We start from the raw sequence: 16,954 nt of genomic DNA on the forward strand, positions 1-16,954 counted from the left end.
GCAAGAGGAAACCTGCTGATTACTGAACTCTACAGATGGTAAAGCCTGTTGGATTCTGGGCCTGACTCCCACAGCTGGTTTTTGCCTGTATCCAGTGGTGGTCCCGTGCTGAAGCACTGGTGTCTGGGGAGCTTCATCTAGAACCACCTTTCTATCCTCAACCAGCTGAAGGCTGCCTGCTTTTAGTATTACTGTACTGTCGTTCTTGTGACTTTAGCATTGATGTTGCAGGGTGGTGAAACTTTACAGCAGCAACGGAGAAAACAGGATACAATGGGATCTGATAGCTGGTACACCCGGGAGAGGGGTCAGTTAACCTTAAGCTGAGTAAAGTCAGAAGTCCCAGCCTTTGATCCGATTCTGTACATTTCTTGGAAGCTTTGTCATGAAGAAAAGAAGTTCCATCATTGTTCATCTGTTCTTATCAGATATTTTTTCAAATTCTGAGTTCCGATGTCTGTGTTTGCCTTAATTTTTTTCTTGTTCTATTATGTATACTAGTGTTCTAATCCATGTGTTATGTTTCTGAAGTCAAAACGTAAATGTTTCTCTTCTTCCAAAACTTCGGTGAGTTTTCACCAGAATTTTCTTTCTCACAGAATCTTTGGAGTTTCATTCTAGCTTCAAACAAATACAAACATCAAAATTTGTGAGCTAGGGGGTTTTTTTGACTTGTTCCACTATTAACATCTAAGTTTCATAAATCCTTGCTCAGAGTATCTCCACACATATTGCCTGAAGTGCTACAGTAGTGGACAAACACCTAAAGAGAAGAATTACTCTCTGTTGCACTGTTCCAGGACCTTTACTTCAAGATAAGCTATTTGTTCTCTGTGAGGTTTACAGTATGGGAAAAGGTAATGCAGGAAGTTTATTTTCAAAGGATGCTTCTGGTCAGCCTTCAGATGCCCTGATGAATGACCTGATTTTGTCCCGTTGGGTGCACTGTCTCATAGTTGTGGTAAAGGCTCTGTGGACTGAGGAGGGATCACTGAATGTAGAGCTTTGGCAAATGAAGCAAAATTCATTATAGCAGATTGTGGTCCATAATTTTAAATTTTCCAGTATCCCTAGGTATAGGAAATCAGCTATAGTTTTAAGAACTATTTTGAATAGATACCTTTAATGCTCATGCTGAAAGTGGGAGTCATTTCACTTAAACTTTTACCAGTTAGAAGCCAGGTAGATAGTCTAAACCAGCAACTGGACCCCCTCCATCATCAGTGAAAAGTGGTAGGATGAATCATTCTTTGAATATGTCCATCTTAATGAGCTGTGCCAGTTGCCTAGATGACAACTTTATGTAAATGAATATAATTTGGGCCGGCCACGTAAATTTTCTCTTCTCTTTCTCTGTTTTGCAGGAATATCTGTCTAAACAGATGCACATGGACCCATATACTTGCATAGTGTGTCTGTGTTACATAGCCACTGTTGCTTACTCCTTAAAGAAACATTTTTTGCTAGCTACAGCTGACAGCACTTTTAGTACACAATCATTCTTGGTTTCTTTCTGTAGGAGATAACATGATGTGCCTTGCACTGAGCTTGGATGAGGAACAAGATCTTAAAATGTTTTAGTAGCAGATCTGCTGATTTGATGGTATATTTTTAAAGGGGGTGGGAGCAAATCGTAGAAGCAAACCAGGAGAAAATGGAACTTCAGTTCAGTGTTTTTGCAATGTGGGTATCAATGCTTTCTGGATTATTTATTTTTCATGAGAGATCCATTTGTTTAGTTGGCTACAAAAATTAATGTTTTATCTTTTTCCTCTTTAGCCTTTGTCAAGAGAATACCACTATGGCAATAACTTTGGTTATATAGTGGCTTTCAAGCCATTTGGTGAGAAAGAATGGAGAAGAGTTACAGTTACTAATCCTGAAATTGGCCGGTATGTCCACAAGGATGAATCGATGCCACCTTCAACCCAGTATCAAGTAAAAGTGAAAGCTTTTAACAACAAAGGGGATGGACCATTCAGTCTCACTGCTGTCATTTATTCAGCACAAGATGGTGAGTAAAGGTTCCAGATAAGTTTTACGCTGAGGGTCCAGATCAGCACTACCATCAGTAGAGAGAACCTGGTCCTTTACACTGATTTATATAGCAACATACACCTTCAGCAAGGAGGGTGTATATTGCTCTCACAAAACACTTGCAGTTTGTTCTGAATAAACAACTTCAGACTCTGCTTTCTATGTGATACAGAGGGCACTTGGTTGTACTTGCTGTCAATGAGCAATACCTAGAAGCATTCGAGATTCTTCACACCGCTTGGTAAAGGATTTAAAAAAAGAAATTCCGATCTTCATATTGGTCAGCTAAAACATTTACATCGTTATCCAGCAATGTCTCTGTGATCTTAATACACGTATTTGATGTATGTGTATTTTTTTTTCTTCTTAACAGACCACACTAAAGCCTATTATTCTAGTAGATCAGTATCAGAATTTAGCCCCAAATTGTGGAGGAATGATAGTTCAGTTGTATCTAGTTATATTTCCAGCGTGGTTAGAGTCTGATATAAATTATCTGTGCCACATTCTTTATTCTGGTTTGGAAGTTAGATCTATCAAGTGAATAATTTAATGAAACACTCTTTGACACTTCACTAAAATCTTTTTCTTAATTCTTACTGGAATTATTTCACATTTCCTATTATCTTTAGGATTGAAGTTTAAATGACATTTCCAAACTTAGTAGGAGAGAGAAAGGACTAGAAGAAGGTCTAAATCAGGAGAAATATATACAACATCCTAATTGCAACATAATCACTCAAGCCTGTTTTAAAAAAATGCGGTTTATTAATTTCTGCCAGAAACCCAAAGAACTGCTCGTATTTTTCTTTCCGTAGAGCAGAATCTCCTTCACAAAAGTCAACAGATCCAGACCAAAGAGCCAAAAGGAGGCCTATGATAACAAGGCCACATTCTCACACTTCCGACTCTGTTCTTTACTCTGTGTACTTTATAGGAGATTTATGTTCATGATTCCCATTAGCACTAATGGGAGTTTTGCACACAAATCGCCCACACACATAGAAAAGATAAAATAGTCCTTTTGTGTCTTACAATAGTTCAAGCTAGCAACACTTAGCTATCTGAAGAGGCTAATACTAATCCTTTTTCTCGGAGGAGTGTACCTTAGGATATCATCTTCAACAGCTGCTGCAGCAACAGAATGGTTGTTTTTGCAATTGTATAAATGAGTTAGTAAATAGCTATGATGTAGTAAAAGCCGTATCTGCCAATTAACATTTCAGTATCCATTCTTTTTCAGAGACATTATCGACAGCTGACTGATAAGCTCCCACATGTTTATATTAGGATTATACTAACCACGTCAGGGATAGCAGTGTGTTTGTATAGCTTTCTAAGTTCAGAGACATGGCAGACCCTAGGGGCTCCACAAGACAGAGGAAAAGCAAATGTGCAGTAGTGCCAGCTTCCAGATAAAGAAGTCTTTTCGGTGGCTGCTGATGTCCTAACATAGACTTTAGCAATGTCCAGACACTTGATAGAAACACTTGTGGTTGAACGATGCCAGATGTGGGCAGCAAAAGGAATAGAAGCTCAGTGAACCTACTTCTTTTCTTTGATTTGAAGCACAAGAGTCACCAAAACAGTCAAATTCACGGTGCTCCAGTAGTGCTCACAGCTCCTATGCGGAGCTACGACCCTGAGTACTGACCATATCAAATCCAGGAACTGCAGGGTGGGTTAGAAGGAATTTTTCCAGTAAGTGTAAGTGGAAGTTATTCCAAAGAGCATTCTGCAGTTTTCTGCTGACATCAGGACTTATACAAAGTCACCTCCATACCTTATAGCATGCTTACTGGCTCCCAGCCTTAACTTTGTATAGTTGCGCTTAGAAGATAATTGTGTGATGGCCAGTATGTTTTCAGTGAAGAGAACATATAGTGAGGCCCATGTGATGGCTTCTTTAGTTGGTAGAATTACTGAATGAGAAGACTGGAGAAAAGCAGCTGATGTCATCCTTCTGGCTCAGGAGAGACTGCAAAATATTTACAGAACATAAATGCCAAATAGGGATATAAATTATTTGGAGCTCATAAACAAGCATAAGCAGATGAAATATTCTTTAGAGTACTGTATCAGCAAAATCCCTGGCAGTTGGAACTTTTCAGTATGAAACATCTTGGCAAATTCTGTAATTGATACAATGGAGAAGAGTCTGACAGTGATTTGGGAATAGATTAGATGATCACATCTATTCCACCTGAACTTCTGTACCTCTGAATCAGCAAGTGATATTACTACTGTCAGACAACACAACTTCTCAAAGGTATTAGTGAGATTTCAAAGCAATATGGTCACACAGCATTCCATATGGATATGTATAAATATGCATACATACATAAATATAATGACAGCATTTCCACTAATTTGTGTATTTTGTAATATATCTATATCTGTCTAGTTACAACTGTGGGCATCTTTATTCACTTTAGTGACTGGGGAATTTCTGTGTTCCCACATGTTTTAAGCCAAGTTCCATATCTGACAACTACTAGTCATACCTGCCATTGCTAGTAGCGAGTAATGATTGCTAGTAATGAGTGCACAGGCCTCTTGCTTATCTAAATTCCTGTCATTGTGAAAACAATTTTGCAATAATGTATCATTTTTTAATTATACATTTGCATTATTAACAGTCATTGAAAGACAATTACAAAAGGTAACTTTGCATATAAGATTATTTTGTTACCTTGGATACTTTTCATGAGAGATGTAACTGATTTTTTTCTTAAGAGTGGCTGTTTTGATGCATAGTTGACTGGATGCCCAGTTGGAAGATTAAGTATATGAAAGCTTTCTTCAGCTCAGGCTGCCATGCCTGTCTGTTGCAACTTGTTTCAAAAGATTCATGACAGAGAACTGTTCTTAGCTTGGAAAACTTTATCTTTTATAGACATGGCTAAGTTCATACCTTTTTAAATTCCTTACCTCACTTAAAATACAAGCAGCAGTGAAATTAACAGCTTCTTATAATGAAACTAGAACTTAATATTTTTAGCCCTGAATAAAAGCATATCACATTATAATGGTCTGTATTCTATGTTGACTGCTGACCAGAGCTAAGAACACAAGCAAAATCAACTGTGTGATGGATGCCTGATAAAAGGGTGCTCTTGGATTATTTCTCGCCTATGTTCAAGTTTGTATGTGCCACTAGCCAGGTCTATATCTAATATCTAGTCTTCTAAAAACTTTGTATCATCATGACTAAGTGACATACACATGAATATTTGTGTGTAACTAGCTTAAAAAATCTGATGTATATAATCTGTGAGCTGCTGCCCAATTTAGTAAAAGATCACTGGATGCTTCAATCTGTTTATCAAAGCCTGTTTATGATTTACAGAAATTTCAGCATGGAATCTGTTGAAGCATAAAAATACATAGTCTGAGCCAAGTAATAGGATCAGTGCTTTGTTATTATAGAGTCATTTCCCATACAGATCATCACTGAATTTAAAGTAAAGTTCAAGTAAAACCAGATTAAAGACTAACACACTTGGCTTCCTGACACCAAGAAAATAATACAAAATACTGAAGTGAGAAGAGCCCCTGTAAGCCAGTATAACAGTATCACTGGATGAGATTGGATGTTTAACATGTGTTTCATCTTCCAGCTCCAACTGAAATACCTACAGATGTGAGCGTAAAAGTTTTATCATCTTCTGAAATGTCTGTTTCTTGGCACCATGTTTCTGATAAATCTGTGGAAGGATATCAGGTGAGTTTAGAGGTGGCACTGTATATCTTCTCATTCATTTAATTTCAGTCATTAAATGCAAGAATAATTCCTACTCTAGCATTCTATCTCCTAGGTTTCACATCTCTTTAGTTGTCATTCGCTGTACAGATTTCACATCCTGAGAAACAGGTTCTCTTTTGTGCTATGTACTTCATTACTACAACATACTAACAAATGTACGTGCTGACTATTCACCTGAAAAAAGGGCATTATTTCATAAGAGAATCTTGCCTATGTTATGTAATTGAATGCCTATCTCTTCCTTCTCAAAACATACTGAAATTAAGTTTTGGGTGTAATTGTCAACACAAAAGTGAAATTGTAACTAACTCGTGGCCCATCTAAATTAGCAGCAGTTACTAATATAATTCACCCACAAATCCTATAGTAAGTTGGACTATGTGACAAGTACCCAGAATCCAGTGTAACAGAGGCAGTGCTATTGTGCAAGACAATGATGTTTTGTTCGTGGTTTCTATTCTCCACATGAAAAAGAGCTTCAAGGTATGTTCATCTGGTCCAGGACTAAGTGGTACTACCAGTAAAAATTGTTCTTGTCCTTGTACAGAGGTGACAACAGCCACAGGGTGGGTACAACCAGAAATGGCCACGTATACTCCAGCAGGGAATTCTTAACGTCCATGCTGACGAGCTCTGCAGTGTGCAGCCAGCTTACTTTGGCTGCACTGCAAAATAGGGATTTGGGCTTTAGTTTGTTAGTGGCTTGCTATGTGATTTAAGTTGTCGACTGCTTGATGGTAGTCTCTATGTTCCAAAATGAGCACATACAAATGTGGAGTAACCTCGTAGAATGTATTTTTATAACTGAAACCTATGAATAAATGTTGTTTTAATTAGTAATACTTGTTTCTATATTTCCTGATCTCTGTTTCTGTCTCCGTGAGATTTATGTAATACTTTTGGGACACTGTAACAAGATCATAGTGAAGATCTCAATAGGAACTAGCATAGCGTCCCATATCATATAAAGCTTGATTCTACACAGTACACACATTAGGTTTTAAAATTACAAGCGGAAAACACTGGAGTTTGAAATTAAGACACTGGCATCAATAGTAAGTCCTAATTTACTAAAGCAGCCCACTGGTTTGGTGTTTCCTAGAGACTGTGCAGCTAGAATAGCGTGGACAAATTCATGGTCGTAAGGGAGAGCCTGGTGGAGTGCCCAGCTCCGTGAGCTGGAGTCAGCCCGCCACGTCGCAGCGTCGCACTCCTGAGCCGGGCAGTCCGTGCAGAAACTGGGCGCGAAGCCTGCGCGTCCTGAATAAGCAGATCAGAAACTCGGGAGACGCGCACCGAGGGACTTGTGGGGGTGTGGGGAGAGCAGCAACAAGGAGAGGTTGGGATTGCAGCAGCGATAGAGCGTGGCAGTGGATGTGGAGAGTCGTAGTGGGGAATGGGGTAGGAAGGCTGGAGGAGTGAGGATAAATGGGGAGAACATTGCCGTAGGCAGCCCACTTTGGGCTGTTTCTTTTTAATTTGACTTTATTTTACATAAAGCCATCTGAGTTGCTGTCAGGGAACACCAGGGGAAGAAGGGAGGGGAGAGGAATCAGCAGGAAAGAACAGGATGCACGGAACAGTCAATAAAAAAAAAAAAAAAAGTCAGAAGCATGAAGGGTCTTTGGGCTGAGAAGAGAATAACTGCTGTTCTGAAGAAAGGTGGGATACCCTGGGAATGGGTGGAGAGCTCTGTTACACAGAACATAGATGTGCAGGATGTGGCCTTAGTTTGGTAGTTGGAGTGTAACTTCATCCACTTATTCCTAAAGAGGTACTATACTTCCACAAATCCAGTGTGAACTGGTTGGCTTGAATAGGTACAGTGAGCAGTGGCATTAGAATATTAATTTCTTCTCTTTTTTTTTTTTTCTCTTTTTCTAAACTAATCTTCTAGTTATCAGGACTGTGGAAAAAAGTTCCCATCTGGCCACACAATAAACAGACTGACAGGCATGAATTACTGCCCCGTGGAGCTCAGTAAGGTGTGAATTCTGAGGTCTTTTTCTCTAGAGCAGTCACCAGCCCCATTCTGTTAGAGGGGAAGGCAGCAGAGGGCAAGCCTGTGCTTCTACACTGAGGGCAAAAAGAAAGTCTTGTGCTCCTGAAGATCAGATCTTCCATCAGTCCTGAAGGAGCCATAGGAGAGGGAGAAAATAGAGAGGGCTCTTCCAGAAGGTCAAGGCCACAGATAGCTTTTGTGAAGTTACAATACAGGTTGTGGCAGAAGGAGCACTCAAACTACATTATAAAATTCCAACTAATATGCCTAGAAGGCTCTGTCTCTATTGGCATCAAGAAATAATCCAGTATTTATTTGTTAATTACTGCTCAGCTCTAACACAGGTTAGCAAAATCCCTCATTCACTAGACCACCTTCTCAGTTTCATTTTGGTCTTTATTATTACCTGAAAGTTGCACAAGTGACCTTTTAAATGCTCGAGTTAAGAGGTGGGAGTACCCTGAGCAAAGTACTTGAAGGTATTTCACCTGTGACACAACACTTTTCACACCAGGAGGAGTCAGATTTTCTTGACGCTAATGCATACTGTCAGGATGACTGCCCTCATGGTGATGAGTGTGAGCTGATGCATTTTTCCATTACAGAGGAGTATCCTCAGCTCACACTTAAAGAAGAGATAAAGTATGAAAACTATCTCCATCCACATAGAAGATTTAAGATTTATGAGTTCTTACAATAGCCCGCTAAAAGCCACAGCTCTTCAGTGCATGCAATGCCAAAGACACTATTCATATTTCCTGCTGCTTCTGTGCCAATAGGCAGGTTTATTTTGTTAAATTTGTCACTACTCACCACCATTGTCCCTTGTTTACTGAAATATGCTATTAGCATTCATTCTTAATATGAGTAAAGTATCTTTTCTATGTCTTTCCTATGTAAAAATTTCGTTAATATGAGAGCTGTTGTTTCATGACACTTACAGAAACAACTTCTGATGTATTTCAGTATATTAAAATTTGAGTAGAGGAGAGGACCATGAAAGAGAGTGGTTTTCTCCGATTTCAGCATGGAGGGCTGCACTAATTCATCATGGCTAGGGCATTCCTTCCCACAGATCACTGTTGGCTTATCTCCTACAACAAACTCTAGAGCTGGGGCGAAATACCCTCCTGTGTCCCCTGGGAGGTCATTAGCTATGGATTATCCTAACAAGGTTAATGCAGAGCTCTTTAAGAAAAAGAGAGAGGGGCTACTGAGCAGAGTGGGGAAATGCGACTTCTTGAAGCAATGGGGCATTTAATTCTAGGTATCACTTCCACAGAGGCAAGAGAGTGAAAGAAATTTCTAAGTTATTTCAAGAGACTTTAAAATTATTAAAATAATAAGTGAGAAGAGAAATGTAGAAGTAGCATAAAGAAGACAATACTTTTTCTTAGCTCTCAAGGGAGTCATCTTACTTGAAATTTTTTCTTTTCCAAGAGTAGTTACAGTGATCCAAATATGTAGATATGACTGTATATTAAATGAAGAGCTAAAGAAAAACATTCTGAGTGTGTGACACACAGCTCACACACTACAGGAGTAAAGTCCACAACACTGCAGCCAAGAACAATAATATTTGGGATTTAAATTTAATTTAATTTTTAAATTATATTACTTCTGCCTGAATTGTAATATGCTCTCAGTGAAGTAATTTACATTTTCATTCATTGTTCTCGCTTGTCTTGTTTGATGCTGTATATTACTTGTTATATTACACCCTTAGCATCACTGTAGTGCAAATGAACAGCAGACTGTAGAAAGTTTTGCAAGTCAGAGTTATTCAAAGGCTTCCAGCATATGCCCCATGATTAACGAAAGCCTCGCATAAAGTGTTTGCCACCTTTAGGTAAAGCAGGTACTTAATTAACATGATAGAACATACTAAAAATGAATTAATTAGTCTTCAACGGCCAGTTAATATCAACAACAAAGCTACCATTGGTCCTGTCATAGCTAATAAACTTCTGGCCACCTAGACCTTCACAGACATCTCTTTGCTACAGGCTAGAAACTTGTTTGAACTTAGTGGCAGAGGTAGACATGACATCCTCTAGCTCCTGACCTACGCACCCTCTCCCATTTCAGTCAGCCACTTCTAGTTAACAGCTTGTGGTATACGGCTGGTTGCATTCAACAACAGCAGTTTATCTACGACAGTTTGTTAATTATAAACATATGAAGAAATTCTGACTTGAAGATCGTAATCAGACCTTCAGCTGGAGTGACTGTGACAGTTTCAGATCCACACCAGTTTGAAACCCTTCATTAAGCGGAGGTTACCACCTTGCTGGAGACGCCTGCAGGGTGGATTGGGGGCACATTCCTCACTCGTTTTGGGGCAAAGGCTGTTGACTCAGTAAAATAGCCACCTTGATAAGTGGGAATTTCAGGAGTGTGACTGCCTACATTACAGTAAACTGATGTTCAGGATGCTAGTCGATTAAACTTCCAAAACACTCTGCAGGACGTACATTTATATAACTAAAAATTACCTGTTTGTGACTGCTGAAAGACAAGTATGCATGCTGTATTCAAAAATCGGAGCCATCTGGGCCTGCAGATGCAATGTGATTCTCTCTACACCAGGGAAGAGTGAGAAAAGCCATTAAGATATTGTCACGTTTATAATAATCAGAGTATGAGTCACCTCTAACACTGGTGGACAAGACTGAGGCAACAAACATTGATGAGAGACTTCAGTATTTAAATGAGAGTAACCTCTGTGTAGTGATGCTGGCTGCTACCGTGTCCAAAGGCGTTTGAAGTAGGTGAAGAGAAATCCTCTACTGCACCTCTCCTCATTCAGCCACAGTATGTGCTCTGAAAGTAAAAGAAAGAAATACTTCTATTGAACGTTTTAATTTAAACATGAACAAGAGAAAATAAAGCCTTGCCAAACAAGGGTTGTACCCATAATTTGTAAAGAGGAGAACTGTGATACTAACACCTTGACAAACTATCTCCTCTCCTAATCTATTCCTTCAATGAAGTTCCTAAGGAAAACTAATGTCAGCAGAGCAGAAGATTAAAGCTGGTGCTATTTAAAAGATAAAATAACAGGATACCTGATGTCACCAGTCAAATCTCACAAAGCAGGATTTTTTCTTGGAACCTGAAATTACCAACAACATTAACCTCTTCCTAAAAAATTTTGAAAGATCCTCATGTAGCATACCCAAAAATTATTATGGAGACAGGCAGAAGCTGAGCAGAAACACTGAGAGTAAAAACACTCAAAACCAAAATGTAATAGGCACGACTTTCCACTCTTTCAGGTTAGTGCAGTAATTTAGTCTTATGCAAATGGTTATAAACCAGACAAAACCCAGAGACTGACAGTGTTTTACTCTTATTTGCATCTCACAAGACCATGCAGAATAGGACCCTGCGTATGTGATGGACCCTATGGAATGGCATCACTCCATAGGAACTACTCTCTTTTAAACTGGTGCTTTGTAATGCGTAATGAATTAAAGCAGAATGGAACAATTTCTTGGGGAAAAAAACACCTCACAGAATTTCTACGTACGGTTACTTGACTTTGGATCTTAAGATGTTACAAGCTTACATGGATGCTTTTCCCGTCGCTTAAGCATTTTCATATTCTTTCTCATCTACTTCGACAAATGTCATGTTGTACTATGACATCTGATTGAATTTAGCCAAAGAACTTTAGAAAATGGTTAAGTACATGTATCTAGACTTGCACGTACAGATGACATGACTGAATACTTCTCATTCCCTAGATAGACGTACAAAAGGATTAAATTTGTAAGACATTTTAAACAAAATATTGCAAAAACATTAGCAGAGTTTAGTCTATACTGTAGTGTAGGAAAACAATATTAAAGTTCAGAGTAAAATGCTCAAGCGAAACAGCAACAAGAAAATAGTCTTGTTCTTTGAAGGCATTATCCACCTCCCAGACTTCTAATGACTTAGCTGAGAACAAGTTAAACCACTGTGAGAAAAGGTTTCATAGTAAAATCTGAATTTCTTTCTATTTCTTTATGTCGATGTACAACTTGGTTAAAATCACAGCCTGCAGAAGGAATTCCGTGCTATTGCTATTACTTTCTTTTAGCTCACTTATTACCCAGAATATAGAGTATAGAAGTACCCAGCATACATCATTTTTTTATAAACTTTCTTTATGACTAAGTATGTTAAATTTAATCCTTCAATTTGCTTGCTTACAGATTCGTTACTGGGCTGCTCATGATAAAGAAGCAGCTGCACAGCGGGTACAAGTGAGCAATCAAGAATATTCAACCAAGTTGGAAAACCTGAAGCCTAACACTCGCTACCATGTAGATGTTTCTGCCTTCAATAGTGCAGGCTATGGACCTCCCAGTAGAACCATTGATATCATTACCAGGAAAGCACGTAAGTAAATGGAGCATTAGGCTGAGCATAATGTCATGTACTTCATTACTGCACGTTGCATCATGTCAATCATGTTTTCACATGCAGCTTCTCATTCGTTCTCCCTTTATGCGGTATTGGTTCTTGGAAAATTTCTACTAAGGCTCTCCTTCCTCTCTTTTGTTGCCATGTACAATGTGGCTATCTTACAAAAGGCTGCGAGGAGACTAAGATTTTAGGCTCGTAGGAGGGTCAGCTACAAGCTCAGATCAGGTTGCTCAGGGCTTTATCCAGCTGGACCTTGAAAACCTCCAAGAATAGAGACTGCACAACCTCTCTGGGACACCTGTTCCACTGCCTGACTTTTTCTGACCATCTGGTCCGAGTCTCTTTTAATCAAATTTGTGCCTTTTGTCACTCGTCCTCCTGCCATACCACTTTGAAGAGCCTGGATCCTTTTTCTTGATAACCGCCCTGTAAGAACAGACAGGAGGCTCTTGGGTCCCCTCCAAGGCAGTCTGTTCTCCAGGGTGGACAAGCCCAGTTGTCTCACCCGCCCTTCAGAGGGCAAGTGCTCCAGCTCCCCATCGGGTCGGTGGCCCTCTGCTGAACTCACTCCAGGTTACCAGTGTCTTTCTAGTACTGGGAGGCCCGAAGCTGGACGTGATATTCCAGAGGATGAACAATTCAGACCAGCCATTACTTAGGCAGCTATACACTGTCTTTCTGTTTAATCAATAGCGAGAAGGATTGTATTCTGATGATTAAAAAGTCACCAGTTGCCATTTGCATTTCATTAACAGGAGGGGGAGCCAGGATCAGGCACCCTTCAAAAGTGGGTGATCTGAATCACACGCCATCATAGATTTCTGAATATAGCTCCTGACTTAATGATGATACCTAGTACTGACATATGCTGAGCAGTGTTCAATTAAGAAATACGTCTTGTGTGCTTAAAACACACTTATATGGGCTAAAAATATGTACAACTAATTTGAGGATTTCGGGGGTTCATTTGTGTTGAATAAGACTCCGTTTTATAAGCTTACTGTGCGAAATACAATGGTTTCTGCAGTGGGGTACTCCTATTTCTACTGAGTTAAATGCTGTAGAAGCACCTTTAAATGGTTAATTACATATTTAAGCTCAATGAATAAATATGACTTAAGCCACATTTCTGGGAGGTTCTGAACGTAGTTGCATGCCAGCAAACACACATGGTCAGCAACATAGCGAAGGGTAATGTTGGCCACTTCCATTCTGGCAACACAGAAAGGCAAACCCACAAAGCAGCCACTGCACAAGCCATCCAGAATTGCCTGGCTGGAGCTGTAGCAGTTCATTCCAGGAAGGAGACTATCCCTTAATCATGTAACGATCAGCCTAATTTCCCTTTTTACATTTCTACATGTCTTAATAAAAATGTCATTGAATGTTTATGAAACCTCATTTATGTGTACATTATACATGTGTTGCTTTTCAGCTCCAAGCCAACGCCCAAGAATTATCAGTTCTGTAAGATCTGGTTCAAGGTACATCATCACCTGGGATCACGTGAAGGCAATGTCAAATGAGTCTGCAGTTGAAGGATACAAAGTATGAGCTATGAAAATTTTTTTTGTCTTTGCGTATGCTACATGAGGAGCATTCTATAGACAGCATTGAATTTTTGTACCTAATCAGACTTAAACATAGTTGCATGCTAAAGATGAAGGTATCGTGCTCAGAGATCACAGGCATCCAGTCAGCTTAGGGCAAAGCCAGCGGGCTTAGTCAATATGATGAGAAAACAGTGGGGCCCTGAAATTCATTTGGGTAGTAAGCCATATTATGGAAAAGTTTAGTGACTGCAGCGACCTGTTTTCCCATACGATTACATTTATTGTCTATTGGCTAAAAATAACGCTTAAAAATATTGTACACTTTAATGGTTTTTCCTTATACCAGTACGCGTTGGTCCAGCTTTCCTTTCCCATCTCCCTGTGAGCCACGGTTCCTGGAACACGAGTTCTTTAAAGTCTGGGAAGGTACAGGAAGGGAAGGGACATGTAACCTTGTTAGATGCAATTACTCTATAACTAGAGCAAGCGTATATACTAACTATAGGGCGTATAGAAAACTTCAAAAATTAATTCCTGTTTAACTTTGCTGCTCGCTTGGCAGTAAGAAAACTAGTATCGTGTTCTACATGTTCAAAATTTGCTTGAAGAGTTGAACTGCTTCCTGGAAATTGCTGACAGTGTTTCACAGAGATGATTGCAGAAGGGGTGGGGATCTTTTCTAAAGGCCCCACGAGACATATACCATCGCATTTGCAATAATTTAACATCATTGAGAGTTAATAATAAAATTAATAATTGTTTCATTTATGAAAATGGTAATAAATTTTATGTCAGAAAACCCAGCTGAGTTCTCAGATTTTTATTTGATGCTCTTAGCCACCCTGCATTATTATCCTCTACCATTTAATTACTTATTTCAAATGTAAGGGCTGAAATTATTTTTCAAAAGGTGGCATAAATTTATAATAGATAAAACAATGAGGATATATCCTGTCTAGATGCACCTTATGTAAAAATGGGAAAAGTAGTATCGGCCACCAAGTTTTGATATATATTGACTTCATAGATAAATAAAAACCTACTGCTTTTTCATTGACAGACTGTACATAATGTAACTGTGTTTTCATGGAAATGTAGCATTTCAATAACTATACTTACTATGACTTTTCTAGGTACTTTATAGACCAGATGGGCAACATGAAGGCAAGTTGTTTTCAACTGGAAAGCACACAATAGAGGTCCCAGTCCCCAGTGATGGTGAATATGTTGTTGAGGTCCGAGCACACAGTGAAGGAGGAGATGGAGAAGTAGCTCAAATAAAAATTTCAGGTGAGCAGATAACTTCCCTTCTCCTTTCCCACACTCCTTGGAAATCTTGGACTGAATATTTCCCTCTTGCACACTATCCAGAGATGGGCACACCATTCCCATCCAAAATTTGAGAGGTAGCTCTTCAGCAGTGACTGCACTGAGAATTAGAATTTATCTTAAAATATTTTATTTCTGAAGACAGATAATGCACACGGGACACTTCAGCAGCAGTCCAGTTCAATCCTGGAAGCACTTCCAACCTTCCAAATATCAGACTGTTTCTACTGGTGCCCGCAGTTAGGCTGCCACTTCTAGTAGGGTCCTACAAGCATAACTACATGGTGCAGGCCTCAGGCTCAAGATGTCACCTTGCAATAATCCTATAGTTCCTAGCGCTTGTTGCCTCTGTATCTCATGCCTTTGTCAGCTGCTGGTAAGGGGAAAGTAACTGAGAAAAGTGAGTTGTCCACAGCGATCCACAGACCAATTGCTAGGGGAGTTGCATTTTTTAGGAAAGAGGGGAGCTGTGACACAAAGAGGTAAGCAAGCAATGAGAAATGCAACATGCTCAACTTTAGAGTGGTCTGGATGATTGGTAAAGAGGGGAAGGGGGCACGGCTCAGGCTGATGCAACTTGCGCTCAGTTTTGACGCTAAATATGAGCTCAGGCACGGTCTGTACATCTCTTTCCTGTTAGTCTTGGAATTTAAGTAGTGCCTTCGCGCACAGTGTATGAAGTAGAACATATGAATAAACATCAAGGACTTGGATAGTGTCTTTCCAAGGTTATGATTTAAACACTTGCATTGTATTCTTGTCTTTTTAATTAAGAAATGAACTTGGGAAATAGTAAGGATTAAACATCAACAGTATTCTTGTCACATAGTCAGTGCAACCATTGTTGTGTCTTTTAAAAAAAGCAATGCCAATGCTATATTTTCTGTGTACTGTGAGAGAAGCTGCCCACTCCTAAAGAAGTGGACCTCCAATCTGCTGGTTTTCAGTAATACGTACAGTTTATATCACCTAGTGTGAACTCATGGGTATCACCATTTTTGTTTGTATGAACCATCTGTTCTGCTTTTGATCAAATGGAATCTAGAGGTGGAGAATCCATCATTTGCCAGATATTTTGTTCTCATGGTTAATCACCTCCACTGTTGACTTTTTTTTTTTTTTCCTATTTTTTTCTCTATATTTATCTGGTTTGGGGGTCTGGCCATTGTTCCCTTTTATAGCTTTTGTATAGATTAAAGCGTCTTTTTGTGCCTGATATGTTCTCCCCATTAAGAAATGTGTATATGTATCTGTCAAGTGACTGATCAAATGCTAAAAAGACTGAGCGCCTTGAATTTCTCCATGATAACATTTTCTTCAGGTCTTAAATAATTTCAACACCTCTCCTCTTCATCTCTCCAACTTCTGAGAATTCCTTTAGGACCATAGACACTATAACTATATGTACTGTTTCAACTCTGCTGTCTGCAGAGATAGTCTCGCCTCCCTACACTTACTACTCCCAGCATTATTCATGAAAGGCTTTCATTAGCCATTTATTTCCTTGCACTGAGCTATAAAATGGGGTTCATCTTGTTTGTCCAACACCAGCTCTAAAACCTTCCTGGAATCCCTGCTCTCCAGGATACAGAATCCCATCCTGATCCGTGTGGCATGTCTGGTTTTTTCCTTGGTGTATAATTTTGCATGTGGCTACAGCAAAGCACAGTTGGTTTGAATGGCTTAAGTTCTCATGCTATCTGGATTTCTGTATGAATGTGTTGTTGTCATTACTCTTTACTACTTTGCCATTTTGGTTCACGTACACAGTTCCTTACGTGTTTACCTCTAGTTTTGATGAAAATTATTGGATTGCATTCGGTCTGTTACTGTTCACTGTGGAATCACACT

The 16,954-nt window shown here is 39.3% G+C and overlaps 1 protein-coding gene across 1 annotated transcript in view; it reads left to right on the plus strand.

The window, feature by feature from the left end:
• CNTN1 (contactin 1) overlaps positions 1-16,954 on the plus strand; it is a 252,054-nt gene that overhangs the window by 216,415 nt on the left and 18,685 nt on the right. Inside the window, exons 19-23 of the mRNA XM_049814048.1 lie at positions 1,780-2,014; positions 5,658-5,761; positions 12,008-12,194; positions 13,657-13,769; positions 14,908-15,064. Coding sequence (XP_049670005.1) covers positions 1,780-2,014; positions 5,658-5,761; positions 12,008-12,194; positions 13,657-13,769; positions 14,908-15,064 — 796 coding nt within the window. The remainder of the gene's footprint in view (positions 1-1,779; positions 2,015-5,657; positions 5,762-12,007; positions 12,195-13,656; positions 13,770-14,907; positions 15,065-16,954) is intronic.

This window comes from Accipiter gentilis, chromosome 11 (assembly GCF_929443795.1).
Source record: "Accipiter gentilis chromosome 11, bAccGen1.1, whole genome shotgun sequence".
Classification (NCBI taxonomy): Eukaryota; Metazoa; Chordata; class Aves; order Accipitriformes; family Accipitridae; genus Astur; species Astur gentilis.